Below are 20,393 nucleotides of genomic sequence, written 5' to 3'. Positions count from 1 at the left end.
TAAACGTATTATGAAAAATAAGGAAATTTTTATATTCGATACATTAGAATTCTCTCGATTTTATGCTTACATTATAATGCATCGAAGTTTAAATACAGATGGTCGTTTTGGATCGCTTTTCTTTTCGAGACCAGTAAAATTCTTTATTTTAGCACGTGTTTTTCCCACGTACATCGAAAAATTATCCGCCTCCTTAAACCGTGACGGAATCCTCGAAATCCTGTTACAAGATGTCGAAGATTGAAAACAAGTTTTTTTTTCCTCTTGCGAATATTTAACCATATAAGAATATTTTCATACGTTGGAGGTGACGATCATCCGATTTATAAATAATTGCGTGAAGTTATGGAAGAGGAGAGTTACGTTCACTGTAACTATATATGTATATTTATATATATATTGTCGATGTATTTCCCGATCGTATAGCGGTTTCGCACCTGTTCGCCTAACTCGAACAGTATATTCATTTACGACTCGATACGTTCGAGAAAAATTGGAAAATATTGCCAACGATATAATTACCGTTAACGTTCAACGCGGGAGATAGTTACGATCATTTTGTAATTATCAATCGTGACTAAGCTTTTCCTTTATCACATTATACTTAAAGAAAGCACATGCACAGTTCTTTTCTTTTCCTTTTTTTTTTTTTTTTTTTTTTTTAAATTTACACTTTGGAAGACTCGACGCGAGTTATTAAAAATAACTCGTAACCAGTCTTGACCTCCTCCTCTACCTCGACCACCTCCAATAACCATAGCATAGACCCAACTATCTTCGTACATTTTATAACGAAACGGAAATTAAAAACGTCGAAATCAACCTTCATCAGATATTCGAAAGACTTCTCTGTTTCAGGAACGGGCGAAGAGAAGGACGTTGGTCGTGTTTATCCTCGGCGGGAAGGGGCGGAAGGAGGTTCCGGAAGATATTCCCCGGTTTTTCGTGAGAACCACATCTCTCCGCCATCGTACGTGAGAATAACTGGCAGAGGTCGGCCTTGAGGTGTGGAAACACAACGGTCGGTGGTTGTGCGCCGCTGTGTAGTATAGTAATCTCGAAGCGGGGGGGAGCTCGGCATCGTGCAGAGAGAGAGATTTATTCGAGTTTCACAAGCTCTCTCGATCACCGGCACCGGTCGTGACCTCGATAGAGCTCATCCACCTGGTTGTGTTGGATAACTCGAAGCAGCAGCGGCAGCCGCCGCCACCACAGGACCCTGAAAGGTCGAGAGCTCCTTTGCAATCTTGTTCTCCTCCACGCTGATATTCGCAAGCTTCTTCCTCCTCCTCCTCCTCCTCTTCTTCTTCGGTTGCACGACGAAAAGTCGCGCGATGTAGCGATTTTCCTCGACGATCCGACCGCCATCACCCTCTTCGAGCGTCGCGCACTTCTTTGTTGTTATGTATCGTTCCACGCGTCTGCGCACAGAGTAGCAGTGCAGTCGCGTGTCGAGGAAGAGAAAGAGAAAGAGAGAGGGAGGGAGAAAGAAAGAGAGAGAGAGAGAGAGAGAGAGTGAGGCCGTAGAGATATTTTCGCGGTTCGGGAGAGAAGGATGAAAACTATGGGCGACGTGGTCGCGGATCCCATCGAGGAGGAGAGCAGCGTGGAAGGCACGGCGCAGAATCCGACTGGCGGGAAAGAATTCGGCCAGAAGACGCTCAGGTCCTTGAGGAGGGGGCTCGGCAGGCTTTGGAGGAGGCATCGTGGCAATGCCTCGATCACCGAGTACGACCCCTGCTACAAGGTCGCTTATCTTGGGAACGTTCTCACTGGATGGGCCAAAGGTGAGCGAATAAACATTTTATCTCATCTCCTTTGTCTTTTCGCTTAAGCGACTCGGCGCAAGCGCGTTTCGCGATACCTCGATTTCGAAATTCGCCTGCGTTTCTTCATTCCTCGCCGATGATCAACAACCGTTGTGTATTTATTTTCCTTCTTTCTTTTTAAACCGTTCCAAGGCCTCGCCTTGCAGAGACAAGTTGCGAACAGTGTTGGTATTCGTTACGATTACCCATATAAATGAATAGTTGGAATAGCTTCGACGAGATATCGATTTCTTTAACGTGAAAAAACGTCTCGTCGACCTGGCACGTGTAAATAATCGAGCGATCCGCCACCGAATCCCCTCCCCTCTCTCCCTTCTCCTCACCAAACGGCAATTAAAGATTATGTAGAGAGAGAGAAGTTTAGAGAAGAGGCGCGCGCGTATTTCTGAAGCTCGCGGAGACACGCGACGAGCGAGCGGCCGGAAGTGCGCAATACTTCTTGCAGTTAGCCTGGTCGAGCAAGGTTAACTAGCGCAATCATACGTTGGATCCATTAGTACCGGGAACGGCCACCTGAAAAGGAAGGAGCCTGTGGCTATAAATATAAATTCGTCCGTTTTTTCTCGTTAAACTTTGACGCGTGAATCGAAAGCGATCAAGTATATCTCGCAGAGAGAGATAATGTTTCAACTCGACTCTCTCAATTGATTATCTTTTAATCGTATGTATATATATATATATATATGGAACAATTTCATTAATTTCAACTTGTTTCTCTCGTCTACCTGTATAGTTCGTAAAATGACTATACCAACCGTTTCTAAGAATACACAGATATCGATTTGGTTACATAAAACGAGTTCTTAAAATAAAAAAAACCGACTCGTTGTCATCGGTTGCAAAAGTTTTTTTCCGTTTCTATCCGTTCATTATCACCGCAAGATTTTTCCTCGGCCTTTCTTGTTCTCGAAAAATATTATATTACCTGTTATTTCCCTTCCGAATTACCTTGTTCACCGTGAATTAAATTTTATTTACCTTACTTTTTGTATTCCGATAATAGATTGTTTAGCAAAAAAACAACTTATGCAATGATCGTTCCGTGCAATTCCAATTATCGACCCAATTTATTTATCTATTCTATTTCTTTTTTTTTTTTTTTTTTTCTCTCTCCTCGAGTTACTACCAGGAGTTATACAGGAATCCGGTGGTCGGGACTGTCGGATCTATCGGATGATGAACGAAATTACACAGGAATCGAGACGCGCAACTCGTTCGAACAAAAACGCGCGACCTTGGGGATAGGGAGGGAATCGGGGGGAGGGGAGGGATAGGAAAATGTCGGGGGACAGGGATTAATTAATCGCGGGCGAAATAAGGCGGTCGCGAATAAACGTACCGTAATAATGGCGTTCACGATGATTAAGGCCGACCCAGTCCGTGGCGAAGGTATGCAGAGAAAGTAGGAGCCCCCCTCCGTATACGCCTATGTCCGGTCGTTGCACCGCGCAATGCTTCTTTCTTTTTAATCTCTCACCACGCGTCGCTCCTGGGGAAATTCGCGTTGACATTTTGCCTAATTTTTCTTTTCCTTCCTTCCTTTCTCTCTCTCTCTCTCTCTCTCTCTCTCTCTCTCTCTCTCTTTTCTTTATTCCCTCGTCTCGTTTTATGACCCGTTTACGATCGAGATTCCGTTCTCTCGTAACGAAAGGAATGCAATGCGCATCGATACCTTTTTTTTTCCTCCCCTCCCCTCTCGCTACGTGGAAAATAATAATACGAAGAGATTAGACACACAGGTTTACGTTATCGGTCGAGGAATTATCGCGATGTTTAGAACGTTTTTTTCGTTCGTTGAACTCGAAAACGATCGTTTAACGATGTTTTTTTTTTTTTTTAAATGTATTTTTAATCTTTCTATGATGGAGTGGTTAGGTTTTTTTTTTTTTTTTTTTAGGTAGAATCGTAGCTAAGCGATTTTGGATTTTAAGATACGCGATATTTTTTGGTATCGTCAATTTTTTGCGGCGTTCTCGAGAGGATGCATCGAAAGGTGCAGAGGGCGTTGCCTAAGAGTTAACTTTTTTTTTCTTTATTATTATTTACCTCTCGTTGACTTAGCTTACTTAAAAGATGAAGGTCAAGTACTGCCGCTTGTTTACAATAATAACGATACGTGACGAGAATAAATTAATTCCCCTATTTAAATACGTGCATAATTTGAAAGTTTTTATTACGGTTGATAATGATACAGGCGACATTTAAATAATCTTCGGTCGAAGGAATAAATACGTTAATTAATATATTCTATCGATCATATATGTTTTGTCTCAGTGTGTAAGATTGTATAAAAAAAATACGTAAGGAGGAAGTTTCTAGAATGATATTCCTGGCGCTGTTGCAAATCCCCTTCCCTTCGCGAATCTCCTTTAAACAATTTCCAGTTTTGATACGAGTTTCGTTCCCGTTCACCTTCGCGCCATTCTCGAGAAGAATGCAAATAGATCTAGCCAAATATCGTCATCTTCGACCTCCTATAATTTTTATTTGACTTATGTTTCTTTTAATTTACTTGGCGAGCAAAGATTTCCAAGGTCTTTTTCGAACCGGTTTCTAAATATCTGCAATATTAACTCTGCAAATTGATCTCATTTTTTAATACGAAAATACTCTTTTCGCATTCGTACCCTTAAGACTCCTCGATATTTTCCCTTCTCGTTCTTATTGAAAATAAGACGCGACGCGAATCGTCAATAAATTATCCTGGTATTTCCTCCAATCGGATACGAAGGCATGCATCTACTTTTATCTGGAATTTCCGCTGGGTGCAAATAGTAGAGCAAAAAAAAAAAAGAAAAAAAACCGTGCAAAAATTTCACAGAACCGTTTCGTAACGACACGTGTCTCGTTCGAACGAAACGACAAAAGAATCTAAAGGAAAAAAATTCGCTATATATATAGCGCAATTAAAATAATTTTTTAAAATTAATTCCCTATCCACGATGATGTATCGATAGAATTTCTCGATTTCGTAACGAAAGAACGAACATTGAAGAAAAACGCGATCAGGGATTCCATTAAACGGCGTCGTCGCATCAATCCCATGCATCTGCATTATCGATCGATCATGGAGGTTCGTTACCTCGGCTCCCCAATTGAACGTGGAGGCCTGGATTGGCATCCAGCCGGCAACAATGGGTCCGAGCAAACTCGCTCGAGACTTTTCATTTCCTGCGCGAGCCGCTAGTTAGGAGAGGAGCGCGGCGAAACTATACCATGCAGGGGGAGCAGTGTCGCGTTTCGCCTCTCATTTTCTATGGAAATCTCTTGATCGACCGAGTCTGGCAATATGGCGGACGGCCTAACGGAAGAAAAATGGACGGTATTACCTTTAATTGGATAATATCGAACGTGTTACGGGCTGGCGGCCGTGCGTCTACAGTTTTGCCCGTTCTCGAGCCTGGATTCTGTTCGAACCTCCCTTTCCCCTTGTTTCCTGTTCCGCGTCCGTTCCAGATCGTCCGTTTTTCCGCTCGCGATTCGATATGTACCGAGCGTACATTTCTCGTGTCATTGGATCGTGACGATCATTGTCAACGAGTCGCTGCTTTCTCTCGTTCGTATCGATATATCGAATACGGAAGATTAAATAACGCAAATATGTCGTGCGTGTGTGTGTGTGTGCGTGTGGACAAGTGGAAAATGCAAAAGTTGGAATTGCAATTTATCGAGTATGCGTTGTATCGAGAAATGTTTAGAGGATGTTTTGAGTGAGAAAAGATTGCAATTTAAATCTCCAATTTCGTATTTTATTTTATTTTACGAAAGAGCAGAGCGCGTGAAGAGGAGGTTTTTTGAAAAACGTTACGATAAGGAAATAATTTAGCATTAAATTGCTATTGTTTTGCAAAAATGACAAACTTCTTACACCGGATCTCGAGTTACTTCATCGTGTCGTCGAATCTTAAGAAGAACGATACTTTTGTTTTTAATTTTACACAACTTTAACGACGAATAAAGCGCGCTGGGGAGAAAGAAGGAGGATTAATTCGCTTTCGAAAGACAGGCAGTTTCGCTTCGGAAAAACGGCAGCCATATTGGCGCGAGTATTATGTACAGTTGATGAACACGTATGAGTCAATTTTTTTTAGTCGATCTCCATTTGGCAATGGTTCAACTCGTTACCACGAATCGAAAAAAAAAAATCACGATTGAAGCAATATTTCGTTTTACTCAAACGATCGTTTTCTGCGTAACTTCATAGAAAAGAGAATTTATCGTCATGTTTTTGACCCGTTTTCTTGGACGATACTTCCAGTGCCGATGTTTCAGAAACTGGAATGAAATTTGCGAATAAAAAGATTTAGTCGAACTTCTTCCATTTCGATCTAAGAAGAAGAAGAAGAAAGATCTAGTTTCATATTTATAACTTTTTAATTTTTATACTTTGACTTGGATTTGACAGACACAGAACGATTCTTCAGAAATTTTTATTCGCGTATTCCATCGTATTATCGTTATTATTGTCGATGTTAATCTCGATCGGATGATCTCGTTTGATACGTCATTATTCGGATTAAGTGTGATGTAATATGTCTCTCTCCTGCTATTAGAGCAAATTAGATGCATCGTAACTTGTTGATTTGATTGGCACGATTAAAAAAAAAAAAAAAATTTGCATCCAACACAATTCAAGGGAAAACGAGGGAAAAAAATTAAAATCTTGTTTAACCCGGTAATCTGATTGTGAGAACAGGCCAATTAATAACGGTGGAATTTTACGATCATTCACACGGTTCACTTTTATCGATTGTATTCAACTGGCTTAGACTGTCTCGATAACTTCTCTCTAGTCTCGCAATTTCTAGTAACCTGTGAAACGATGTGTTTCCTCGAATAATAACGCTTTAATCGCGCGTTTTTTTTTTTTTTTCTTTTCTTCAAATAATCTCTGTATTGTTAAGAAAAAAATATGCGAAAATGATTAAAAATCGATTTAAATATTGACGCAATTTCGTATTATGAAATCTCTCTCTCTCTCTCTCTCTCTCTCTCTCTCTCTCTCTCTCTCTCTCTCTCTCTCTCTCTCCCTCCCTCTCCCCCTCCCTCTCCCCCTCTCCCTCTTAAATTATAAACGAAATCTACTCAGTGAAGTAATAATTGTTGAATAACGACGATTAATTAAATATCGATCATTGCGAACAATTTTGAAACTTTAATTGTCTGATATTTCGAAGAATTCTAAATATAGTAAAATAATAATAATAATAATAATAATAATAAAAATAATTATCTGCTTGATTGACAATATAAATACGAGATACGAGCTCGAGCGAGAGATAAAGATATAAATAATCATTTTAAGAGAGAAAAAAAACGATATCGTGCAAGCCGGTTTTTTTTTATAGACTTTTATGATCGTAAGATAATTTTAGATTCGAAAAAATTTCCGCATATTGAGAAAAGTTTATTTTATAGAAATTTTGTTAAACGAAATACTCGTTTAAACGAGCGTCGAATCGTATTCGATTAATATTCATAAAATGTCTCGATCTTTTGAAAAGTGAAAAATAATCGATCATTTACATAATTGGTAATTACTTAAGAAGTGAATAAATCACGCGATATTTCTTTTACAACAATCGTCAACTTCGATTATTTCTTCTACGTCTGATTTAAATTAATTCGTTTCCTTCCCCCCCCCCTCCCTCCCCGTTTCTTTTTCAATCAATATATCAAATGTAATGCGCTGCCGATAATAAAGATAAGTCGCACGTGTAAGGATCTAATTAATAACAATAATACGAAGTAATCGTTCCATATTTGCGAGTAATTTAATTAGCAGTTTAATTAGTAAAAAGTAAAAAGAGGATAATAATTTAATTAACAAATTTGAACGAATATTATTATCGCATTATATATTTCACAAAGAGGAAATTTTTATACTGAATACTGAATCTTCTTTCAAGCGTGTGATTCTCTTCCTTTCCGTTCTTCCCTTTTCAAATCGACGAACGGGATCTTTTTTTTAACTAGATAGGTAGATAGATTCAAGAAACCGCTCTTAATCGAAGGTTTATTGACCTTAGGCATACGGGTTTTACAAGTTCATTATAAATTCTCGAATAAAATTTCAATATACGAACGTGTGTTTCGTATTTCCTACAAAACATTGACGTGTATTTGACCGTACCAATTTATTTACTTCTCCTATTTTTGACTCGTCACACTTTCCTCGAGAAAGCTACGTCGTATTATAAATAAACATTCTCTCCGAAACTGTGAACGAGTGATCGCGGATGTGGCCACCATTATTTTATTCGAACGAGCCGACGTGTTTGGCGCACGAGAATTTTTTTTTTTGCATATTTATTTCCATCGAATCATTGTCTCGGATGTTTCCGCTTATATCGCAACACCGATATCGAAGAAGAGAAACTCGAGGATTTAACTTAACTTGCCAATACCAGTTGTAATCAGAAAAGCCAACAAACTTTCGATAGACTCTCGATTATCGCGAATAATTCTTTCCTTTTTTTTTTTTTTTTTTTTTTTATGCGAGTTAAAAGTGGAGCGAGAAAATACGCGCGTAATTTCTTTACGAAGAAGTTTTGCCAAGAAGCGACGAGGGAACGGCCGTTACCGACGCATGGCTGGACATTCCAGGCTCTATACGCGCGCGGAATATACATATACGCACATATACACGGTTGGACTAAACCGAGGGACGGACAGATACATCCTGACCTTCGATACAGTTCGATTCGCCGTTGGATCGCCGTTACCAATTTAGAGATACAGGAAACGGGGGTACAGTTAGTTGGGAGGATCGATGGAAAGGCGAAAGAAAGAGGAGGAGTTAGAATGAATGGTGGAAAAGGAACAGGTGAACAATATCATATCGGCGATCTTTTTTCCTTTAAATGGAGTTTTCTTAATTTCCTAATGTCAATTTTATTACCCTCCTGACTTATTATCTCGTATTACCACGTGAAATTACCACGGTTTTTGTTGGTCGGAAGAAAAACGATATACATCTTCGAAACTATATAATTTTTGCTCGATCGAAATACGAGTCATTGATTAATGATTTTTTCTCGACATAATTGACACAATCCATTTTTATAAAACTTTAAGCGCAAAGAAAATTCTTCGAATGTCGCGATTTTTTACGGCTTCTCGAGTGTCGAATATTTTATTTTTTTGAAAACAAGTGTAAACAGCGAAACAAGCGGTGATCGGTCGGTAAAATATCCGGTGAGTATGGTGGTCTATGGACTAATGCAGGTTTTTTAATTAATTTCTTGGCAGCAGGATGTCGCTGTTACGGTATCTCCTTGTTTCGGAAAAGAGTAACGAACTATTCCCTTTGCAGACCACTGTACGGTCACCGTAACTTTTTTACACGTTTGTTTAAGATTTTCATTGGCGTCCAACCGCATAAGATCATAGATTACAATTCTATTCAAAAATGACCGATTTCAAACTTTACGCAATGAGAAACGCCGTAACTTTTCATCTTCTCTCATTTTTTCGCTTTACACCACAATCAAACATTTTAAAGATTCTCGTTTCCATCTTTGAATTTTTGAAACTAACTCTCCGAAAGCTAACCTAAAATTTCGACGTGCTTCGGCTTAAATTCGTACGCTCCTCGAAAAACAGTTAAAACTAATAGAAAAGAGAACTTATCTCACAAAGGAAATATAAGAGGACGAAATATAGATTAGGTAGAGTTTAAATCGTCATTTATTCTAAGATTGGCGATTTCACGTGAAATATATTGGCTCAGTGAATAAACATGGTTCGAATTTGAGACAGATGTTTCATTTTCGTTTGGATTATTGTATTTACGTAAAATAAAATCTTCTTCGAATTTATGTAGATCGCGTCTCTTTAGTCCGTGAGGGGGGAGGGACCACTTTGTTTCGAGCTGTGTAATACAAGTAATGGGTATTGTGTAGCGTGTAGTTGTACCACGTGTAATTGTACGCGGAAACGAGCGGTGAAACTCGTGTGCGCGTATCTCTTTTGTCTCGATTACTGTTACTCGGTGATGCCACTCTTAAATAATACACCATAGAAACATCGAATAATAATAGCGATGCGGTAACAGTTACGCGATTGTGGTGGGATTATTATGATAATTGAAAACTAGTTGCAACGTGCAATAGTGTAAATAGTGCGGTACAACGAGATCTTTAATATAATAGAACCATTAACTCAAAAATTTATCGAATTTTTCGTGATCTCAAATTTTTTTGCTTCCGCAATTGTCTAAAGATGAAATAAAATAAACATGTTTAAAACAGTATACATGTTAATTCTACGATTATCATATCAAATTTACGACTCGTTTCAAAGATTTTTTTTTCTCTTACAATTTTCTAAAAATATCGTTCAGAGATAGATTTATCGTCGAAAAATTTCCACGCTGCGACAAGAAAGATCAATATCGATTAATCTCTCTCATTATCTACAAATATATTTGAAGCAGTGGCAAAAGATTTCCACTGCAATTTGTCCAATTGCAATCAATTTTAAAATTTAAAATTTTTTCTTTCACAATTATTAAAAAATGAAACACAGTGGCAAAAAATTTCCACTATATTTTATCCAATTGCAATCAATTCTAAAATTTAAAATTTTTTCTTTCACAATTATTAAAAAAATGTGAAAAACAGTGGCAAAAGATTTCCACTATAATTTGTCCAATTGCAATCAATTCTAAAATTTAAAATTTTTTATTAAAACAATTATTAAAAACTGTGAAACACAGTGGCAAAATATTCCCCTACAATTTATCCGAATGCAACGTCACAAGCGAGGAGTGCACGAAGAAACCAGTATCAGTTCTAAAACTGCGAAACTGTATCTCGATAATCGGTTTCAAATTTTTATCAAAATATAACCATAGAACGATACATTCATCGTGAGCCGAAAAATAGTGTATTTCCAATTTATCAATCGGGTTGGAATGTTTACAGGCGAGGGCTGCGTGGAGAAACCTGTGTCGACGTTATGGCGCAATTACGTTACCAGCAGCAGGCCGGACGTGTCGATGAGGCTGACGGTCACGAACGGCGGTTTGACCGCGACGACCAAGGATCACGGGCTGACGGAGTACTGGGCGCACAGGGTCACCTATTGCACCGCGCCCGCCTCCCACCCGCGTCTCTTCGTCTGGGTGTACAGGCACGAGGGGCGCAGGCTGAGGCCCGAGCTCAGGTGTCACGCCGCCCTGTGCAGCAAGGAGTCCACCGCCAGGAGACTCGCCTCGACCTTGAACGCCAGGTTGCAGCAGGCGCTCCTGGAATTCCGACGGGACAAGGTCTCCAGACAAAATGCTAGGTAATGCTAGAATCGATCCACGCTGCACGGAGAAAGCAGCATGGCTTCGCGAAATGTGTATCGATCCGTGTGGTGCCATTAATATCCCTTCTTTTCGACACGTTCTCGTAAGAATGAAAGAGGAAGGGAAAAGAAACGTTTTCGAGATCAAGAAGGAAATTTCCTCATTTTTTCTTTCAAGTGAAAATATCACGGGTGATAATGGAACAGAGTGACAGAAGGAAATTACCCGCTACCAGCTAAAATGTCTCGTTTTAACCTGGTTAGTGTCCCATTAGCGTTTCAACAAGTCTCGTTATATTTCTTCCTCCTATTACACACGTGTACACACGTGTGTCTAATAATTTCTACGAAACGTTAACGCGTTAAAATCGTGAGCAAGTAAGGAATATTTTCAAATTTAGCTTGCCTCCTAAACGATGTATAATTCTCGTTGAAATTTAATTTGATCGAGCCACGCTTCAAGAAAGCGTTGGATCGTCGAAAACGTGGATTTAATCCCAAAGAAGAGAATGGAGGATAAGCGCACGAATTCGCTATAACGCGTGCACCTTTTTCTGTGGCGAGCAGGAGCTACCGTAAGGCCGTGGCCTCGCGGGACAATTTGGGTCGCGCTTCGTTCGTAGATCACGATCGAGCCGCGATCGAGTCACGATCCAGGTCGATCGAGCGCTCGCGCGAAAGTCACGAATCGGGAATCGTGCCACCTCCTCCCCTTCTTTGAAACTGTCGCAGCATTTGCCATGCGCGCGAATAATACATTCGTATTATTAGCCCTTATTATCTGTTCGCGCTCCAACGGTTACTCTCAGTCACCATTCCACGCTCGATGCGACAACACGAGAGGTGACTCCAAGGACGCCGCTCGATGTTTATGTTTACGTTTGGTCTTTTCGAAGTATCGCTTCACGAATGGATTCTCCTGGAAGCTCTTTACGCGCAATCTTACGGAATAATATACTGTCGAATGGTTAGATTTTTTTATCTCAAATTAAATTTTCGGCGATATAAATATTATTTTTAATGCTTCCGAGTTTTGTAAGCACGGTAATGAAATTAGTTCGAGCGAAGATGAGTTTGATTTTTCGTTATGAAATTGACGATAGAGAGAAGAAAAAAATGAAACATAAGAATAACAATGAAATGTGAGAGCACGTTATTGAGATTGTAAGGTTTGTAACGATATTTTATTATGATACTTGGCCTGAACAACCGAGGATCCATCTTGGTAATCACATTATCATTAAAATATTATTTTTTTTCACAAATTTTCATTCTTTGTACGCAAAGATACGTAAAGTATTAAAATATAAAATTTTTATACGTCAATTTGTCGGGTTGTGTCACCAGTGAAAAACACTGAACTCGAATTCGAATTTTCGCAGGTTGTCGCTAGCAAACGCTCTGTACGAGAACCCATCATTGCCGCGGCGAAAGTTGCTTCTGAGCACGGGGGGCCAGAATTACCGGCCCCCCCTCGAGAGGTCGAAGAGCGCGCCGAAACTGTCCGCGATCGAGGAGGACATAGTCGCCGAGGAGATCGAGCAGCAGAGGATTCTTGACGAGTTGAGAACGTTGGAAAACTGCGTGGCGCGCAGTTGGCAGGAACAGGACAGCTGGAGGCTCGCCCGGCTGCTCGACGCTTTGAACCGCGAGTCCTCGGACGAGAATGGAAGCATATCGAGCGGATGCGAGACAGCGAGTACAGCGACCAGCGAAGAGAGGGCGCCAGCTGGATTGGACGACCACCATCACTCCACAGGTCGTTATTTCCATCGAATCGTAACGTACCTCGTTTAAGTAATTATATTTATTCGTTTATGCCACCTCCTTTTTCTCTTTCTCCCCTGTCTTCTTCTTAACTCGTAACACGGTGTGATTTTGCTGGACGGGTTTGCAGGCGATGGAACGGAACAGCAAACGGACAGAAGGGCGATGTTCCCGAGCGAGGCGGTGGCCAGGACCGGCCCAGGACCTCGAAGAAACTCGGAGGGCTCCCCAAACTTCATGACCTGCGCGGGGAGTCCCCGTTTCCATCGTCGAAACGTGGTCGTGCACGGGGAAAGGTTCTCGGCCCGAAACGACGAGGAGGAATCGATGGAGGAGGAGGACGAGGAGATGGAGGACCCAGCGTCCCATCACGTGTTCGACTTCGAGGACGTGGAGGATTTCGACGACGTGGTCGATTACAGGCCGAGGGGCGAGATACTGCGCAGGCTGGAGGATCCACAGGATAGGGAGAGACGAGTGATGGAGAAGTATCCGGGCAGAATGAACCACGACCTGTTGCAAAGCGACGAGACACCGTTTCTAACGTTGGACTCCCTGGACGAGGAGGTGGACAGCGACGAGAGCGGTTACGTCGAGGCGCCGCCGAAATCTTTGTTGGGCCAAGACGACCCGAGGAAGGAGGAGGAGGAGGGCGGTGACAACGTGGAACGCTCGCGTCAGGGACAGGAAAAAGTGTTGACGAAAAGCGAAGATTCCAAAGAAACGAAGAACATGGAAGTGGAGGAAGGAGAGGTGGAAAGCGAGGAAGAAGTGGAAACCTCGAAGAAGGATCCTCTGTTGACGGCGGTGGAGAACAATCAGAGGATTAAAGAGAAGGAAAGGGAGAGGAGCGATTTTATTAAGTGCCCTATCTCGGAGACTATCAAGAAACTGGCGAACGCGTCGTTGAAAAGCTCCAAGTCTTTAGAAATGACTACGAACAACTGTTTGAAAGCTTTGAATAATTTAAAGACGTCAAAGTCGTTCGACGGTGTTAAGGCTATCTCGGAGATGGAAGGTGAATCACCGAGCCTTCATCAGAGGAAGAAATTGCTCGCTCAGCAAGGAGTTATCGTTTGAAAGCTTGTCCAAATAACGAGTATATATAAAATAATAAAAAAAAGGAAGCCTAAAGATTAAATCCAGGTCTGTCCTTTCTCTCCGGTGGAACGATAGGCCATTGTACATCACGTATAATAGACTCGTTACGTCGTCATATTTGTTAGAAAATTTTGAAACGGTAGAAAACTTTATGAAGGAATAATAATCAAATGGTATAGTTAACGATGTTCGTTTTGTTTAATCAATAAGAGTTTTTAGTAAAACTGTTATTGTGTCTATGTTATTGATTTAACAGAAACGAAATGCGGTTATCGTGAGAATATGTGTTTGTAGAATTTGCGAGGATATAAATATGTTGTTCTATCGAATTGTTGAGAATCAAATGATTTTTAGGAGGGGGGGGGGGATGGAATTCGATATAGTTTAATTCGAATCTGTTGATTTAGGTGCACCGAAGATTGTAAATCTGAAGTTCAGACGAATAAGGATTATTAATTATAACTGTATGATAAAAAAAAAAAAATGTATTATTCTTGCGAAGCGTGGTACAATTAATTTTCATTGTTTGATTTACGAATGTGTACTTATAATGCAGAGAGAGAGAGAGAGAATTAAATGAATTTGACATGTGATTTAAAACTGAACTATTTTTACAAAGTTAGATCCGCACAATCGTAATTATGAATAAAAATAGTTATTTTATATAGATATATTTAATAAATGTTAAAAATAATAGGAATTTAAATTTCTTTATTCAAATTTTAAGAGAAAATACTTTCTAATAAAATTATAAAACAATGTTTTCTCATAAATTTTTCATTAACAATGCTAGTTGCAATTTGTTATGAATATAATAATATATTTCATGCTATTTAAATCCACGCGTTTCATTGCTTGCCGAAAATGAGATTAAAATCTTATTTTGTGTATTAGTCGCAGATTAATTCATTTATAATATGTATATTTTAAGAATTCGAAATGTTATATTTAAATTTATTATTACACGGTTCTTAAACGGGAACAGTGCCATATATATACATATATATGCTCCTAGACTCGAGTAATTCTTCAGGATTTTTATTACAATTTCTATTCTATACTAAACGTGTGTAAAAATTTTTTAGAAAAGAATTTTAATATTATATTATTATTGAATGAATAATCTGGACTAAACACTTTAATAATTGCTCATGTAATTCGGTATTCGGATTAGAATCGTGTATTATGATAAATGTCGCGGAAAAAGAATTAAAAATATTGTCACCATTGCTGTACAAGAAAGATTCAAAGATGAATAAAAAAGAAAAAAATTTTTGAAAATCTAAATCGCGTTTTTTTTTTTTATTTTATGATACCTATCCGTTTAAATTAAAAAAAAAATTACACTTAACCAAGCATTGTGATTATCACGAGTCAGTCAATAATTACAGTATGCAAAATAGAATAATAGTATTTCAAAATATATCCTTCTGAAGATGCAGGTCAATCAATAGAAGTTGAACTTCTTCATAGGCATAGACGAGATATAAAATAGACTAATATTCGATAAATTTTTCTGGTCTGGTATGTTGGAGGCACTAAGATCCCATTCTTAACGATTCAGTTTTAAGATTGCAATGTTAAGATTTTAAAATTGGAAATAAAATTAAATTTCAATGTAGTTAAATAAATAATTGTCTGTTTTTATTAAATCTCATCATAAATCGTCGAGCATCGTATCAAAATATTAGAATACATTAGGATACATTTTTATTATTTTCTTTCGATATCGTCTTTTTAGAAATACAATACAAAAAATTTTTTATATTTAAAAAGTATAAGTAAAAATTAAGTCACATTAAATTTTAAACGTGAAATGATAAAAATGTGTTCAATTCAATATTTTATAGGTCGTCTATGATCACGCGTCAAAAGCAAGTGCAGACAAATGACGGCAGGATAAAGCATAAAAATTATGAAATCAGCGCCATCTCTAGAATACCGTAAAGAAAACATAAGTTCACATAAATACAAACTATTTTATTCCATCTTATTTTATATTTTTATATATTATAAATTTTTTTCCTATAAATCGCATTTATAAATTTTTATGTATCTATCATTATATACAAATTACAGATATATTAAATATTGCTTCTTTTTTTTATTATTCATCTTTATATTCTTTTTACATATATTCTTACATAAATGTCTTTTATAATTAATCTAATGCATTCATTTTTTTATCCTAATAGTTAATGAAATACGTTTCGTCGATAAAGAAGCAGCGGATAAAAAGTTTTCAAGATCAACGCCATCTCGCGTTTGGATCACCGAAGCTCCGACTTGTTATTAGCATAGCAGAATATACAAGGAGGTATGCGAATTCACGTGACGTCACAGACAAGGAGAGCAATATTGTGCGAGAGAGACAGAGAACATCTCCCGATACTTTGAGAAAAAAATCATGGAAAAATCATTAATTACTTGTTTTCTACGCAAAATTTCTACACTTTTAAGCTTGCATCTTATAGCTAGAGCTTCAAACAAGTTTCCTGTATCAAATTTAATACGAAAATCTTTTTTATTAATTATTTATTAACGATTAACGTATCATAACTTTACATCGATACATCGAAAACGCCATATTGAAAATTAATTAATTACTCGTTTTCTATGCAAAATTTCTAGACTTTTAGGCTTGCATCTTATAGCTAGAGCTTCAAACAAGTTTCCTGTATCAATTTTAATACGAAAATCTTTTCCATTAATTATTTATTAACGATTAATATATTATAATATTACATCGATAGATTGAAAGCGCCATATTGAAAATTAATTAATTATTCGTTTTCTACGCAAAATTTCTACACTTTTAAGCTTGCATCTTATAGCTAGAGCTTCAAACAAGTTTCCTGTATCAATTTTAGTATGAAAATCTTTTCCATTAATTATTTATTAACGATTAATATATTATAATATTACATCGATAGATCGAAAACGCCATATTGAAAATTATTCAATTAAACTCGTTTTCTACGCAAAATTTCGGCATTTTTAAGCTTGAAACTTGAAACTAGAGTTTCAAACAAGTTTCTCGTGTCATTTTTAACACGAAATTCTTTTCTATTAATTATTTTAACGATTATTATTTTCGATGTATCGATGTAAAATTATGATACGTTAATCGTTAATAAATAATTAATAGGAAAGATTTTCGTATTAAATTTGATACAGGAAACTTGTTTGAAGCTCTAGCTATAAGATGCAAGCTTAAAAGTGTAGAAATTTTGCGTAGAAAACGAGTAATTAATTAATTTTCAATATGGCGTTTTCGATGTATCGATGTAAAGTTATGATACGTTAATCGTTAATAAATAATTAATAAAAAAGATTTTCGTATTAAATTTGATACAGGAAACTTGTTTGAAGCTCTAGCTATAAGATGCAAGCTTAAAAGTGTAGAAATTTTGCGTAGAAAACAAGTAATTAATGATTTTTCCATGATTTTTTTCTCAAAGTATCGGGAGATGTTCTCTGTCTCTCTCGCACAATATTGCTCTCCTTGTCTGTGACGTCACGTGAATTCGCATACCTCCTTGTATATTCTGCTATGCTAATAACAAGTCGGAGCTTCGGTGATCCAAACGCGAGATGGCGTTGATCTTGAAAACTTTTTATCCGCTGCTTCTTTATCGACGAAACGTATTTCATTAACTATTAGGATAAAAAAATGAATGCATTAGATTAATTATAAATTAAAAGATGTTTAAATAAGAATATTTAAAGGATATAGAGATGAATAATAAAGGAAAGAAGCAATATTTAATATAATTTATATATAATGAAAGATATATAAAAGTTTATAGATGTGATTTATAAAAAATAAATTTATGTAAATATAAAGTATGTGGTATAGTTTTGACAACATATAAACTTTATCGTGATTTTTAATGCAAATTTTTAAAACAAATAAGACAATGGTAAAATAAAATAAAATAGAATATTCAACAGATGGCGCTGTATTCTTTTTCTACTTTATCTTACTTTTAAAAAATATGTTTATGTCATTTAAAAGATGACGCTAACGATCAATTCTTATCCTATTTCTATATCTTTTTCTATTTTCTGTGTTTTCTTTATATGTTTCATTTCACGGCCACTTTGAAAATGGCACTGATTTTTAAACTATTTTAAACTGGATATTTTTAAACTATCTCCATTCCTCTTTTACTATTTAATCTTTTTATTCATACTTGTTGAATCTATGCATTCATGAATCGGTTCTGATTTTTAACTTTATTTTTTTTATTTTCTTTATGATTATTTGATTATTTTTATCTATTTTACACATACGTTATATATATTTTATATATGTATTTAAATTTTTTTCTATAATTTTTTGTAGATCGTCAATTGGAAAAATACAAAGGAAAAATTATTCAAGATTCACAATATATTTAAAAAAATCAATGAAAATTCATCTTCTTGATCGATCTTCTTATTTTTATTTTTAAATCAACGATGAGAAAGAAATTGGATAATTCAAGGAAAGTATTCTGATTTTGTTAATAAAAACACTTATTCTTATTTTTTTTTTTTTAATTTATATTAAAATTTCCAGATCTTTTCTAATAACAATTTTGTTGATACAATTTTGTTTAATACATTATACCGGAATGGATTTAACGGAAAATTTGCAGATATATATTATAAGTTTTAAAACTTTCCCTATTTAAAGTCTAGTTGAACGCATGAAATCCGTTTAATACGCGGTAGTAATGCAAACAATGCGAAAGCAAATAGGAGCAATGCCTTATTGAACGTACGACGACAGCGAAATGGACCTTGCATCTAGTCAAGATCAAGGTACCTCGTGAAGCCGCAGTTTGAAGTCACAGTTCTCCATGGGTATAGGATAATGTTGGATATTAGTGTGTACGACTCACACCCACCGATGTATTTTTGAATCCGTGTGACCTACTAACTTGTCCAGTCACGCACACACTCGTATACGGATGTGCATTCAGTGCGCACGCTATAAATGCTATGTAACTACACTACACGAACAGGACCCAGGACCTAACTTTTTTCTCCCGCTTAACTTTCGGTATACGTATCCTTTATTGCTTCGATTTTCGATAATTTTATAAAATCAGTGACACTGATTTTCTCTTCGCTTTGGAAAATCTTCTTCGATCAAAAAAGTCAAATATCGCTCGCACACATTATTTCAACAAATGTATTCACCATTATTGAATGTGAATCCTGAAAAAAGAAATCATATTTAACATACGTTATTTCGAAATTTTTATTAACAAATTTTACAAAAGAATTTTTCGTAAAAAAAATTTTATTACCTAGTAGAGAGGTTATGTGAGCATATATATATATATACTATATAAGCTGATCGAACAGATAACATGGAAATATTTGAAAACAATTAATTTTTTTTTTTTTCCTTCGCTTTCCATCCCCCTTTACTCTCTATTAATCCGTATAACATGATTGCATCAGTAAACATAATAATATTTCAGGTCATAATAATATTTCTCCACTTCTCTATCAACGGTTAATTATTTACGTGTGCAGTTAGGGGAACAGAACATTCAGGCCTGTAAATGCGCTATAATGCATAATCCATAGAAAATCATCCACGGCGATTTTAATGACTAACCTGTATACAGACTCTCGAGCTCTCTCGTGCACGCACACGCGTTTCGACATACAGGTCCACTTGTCTTACGCACACCAACAAGTCCATCTTCTCCGGTTTATCTTACACGTACACGTGATGTATGGTAATATGAAGGCGCATACAGGTACATAATGCCGGTATATGCAGGTAGCGTATATCAGAGGGGCACGTCGCAGGGGCCCCCCCCGATCGACAACCGTGGAGGGGACACGTGGGGTCCCATAGAACGGCGAGTAGCTCGTTGGGGCCCGCACCCATACGCGCGCAACTCGTGAGTAGTGTTAACGGCCTTGCTTTATGTGGGTCATGAAACAAGGTCCCACCAGCACGAGGAGCACAAGAAAACACTGCACGCTTTTAACTCGAGCTCCGCTTGATACTTCTATAGACCTACACACGCGCATGCGCGGCTCTCTCGCGTGCTCATGCGGCTACATGTGGCAGCACAATAGCTCGCGATTTGACAAAAACAAAAAGGCAAACGAATATATTCTATTCCCTATTCTACAAGTTTAAAAGGTGATTATAAATCGTAATCGATACAAAAATTTTATTCCAATCTAATTTTAAATTCTTTATCAAACAGAACATAACCCTTTCCAATCGTATTAACAAAGGATCCACCGCCTACGTAGCGATTCTACAATTTAACGAGGACGTTTAAATTTATGTACAGAGAAAAATCGAAGTATCTATTGTTACTTCGTGCTGGATTTATGGAACACATCGAGACTTGCATACACCTTAAAAAATACGATATATAT

General features: G+C 37.3%; 1 protein-coding gene and 1 long non-coding RNA gene across 3 annotated transcripts in view; one reads left to right on the top strand and one right to left on the bottom strand.

The window, feature by feature from the left end:
* Positions 1-15,278, top strand: part of LOC100869103 (uncharacterized) — a 35,733-nt gene extending 20,455 nt beyond the window's left edge. Inside the window, exons 2-5 of one of the 2 annotated variants that reach the window (XM_086916472.1) lie at positions 859-1,787; positions 10,757-11,120; positions 12,506-12,882; positions 13,021-15,278. In XM_086916472.1, coding sequence (XP_086772598.1) covers positions 1,556-1,787; positions 10,757-11,120; positions 12,506-12,882; positions 13,021-13,970 — 1,923 coding nt within the window. In that variant the 5' untranslated portion in view covers positions 859-1,555 and the 3' untranslated portion in view covers positions 13,971-15,278. The remainder of the gene's footprint in view (positions 1-858; positions 1,788-10,756; positions 11,121-12,505; positions 12,883-13,020) is intronic. The other variant, XM_086916473.1, reaches the window with a different exon arrangement.
* Positions 15,279-18,515: 3,237 nt separating this feature from the next.
* On the bottom strand, positions 18,516-20,029 carry LOC105735160 (uncharacterized). Its single transcript, XR_004224645.2, has 3 exons — positions 19,609-20,029; positions 19,292-19,546; positions 18,516-19,199 (listed from the first exon to the last, which is right to left on the bottom strand). It is a non-coding gene; the product is annotated as an uncharacterized LOC105735160 (long non-coding RNA).
* Positions 20,030-20,393: the final 364 nt, after the last annotated feature.

Source organism: Apis florea, unplaced genomic scaffold, assembly GCF_048593485.1.
Source record: "Apis florea isolate Af1SG1 unplaced genomic scaffold, ASM4859348v1 contig_3802_pilon, whole genome shotgun sequence".
Taxonomy (NCBI): Eukaryota; Metazoa; Arthropoda; class Insecta; order Hymenoptera; family Apidae; genus Apis; species Apis florea.
Note: the sequence above shows the minus strand (reverse complement) of the source record. Positions and strands in the feature narration are given on the sequence as shown.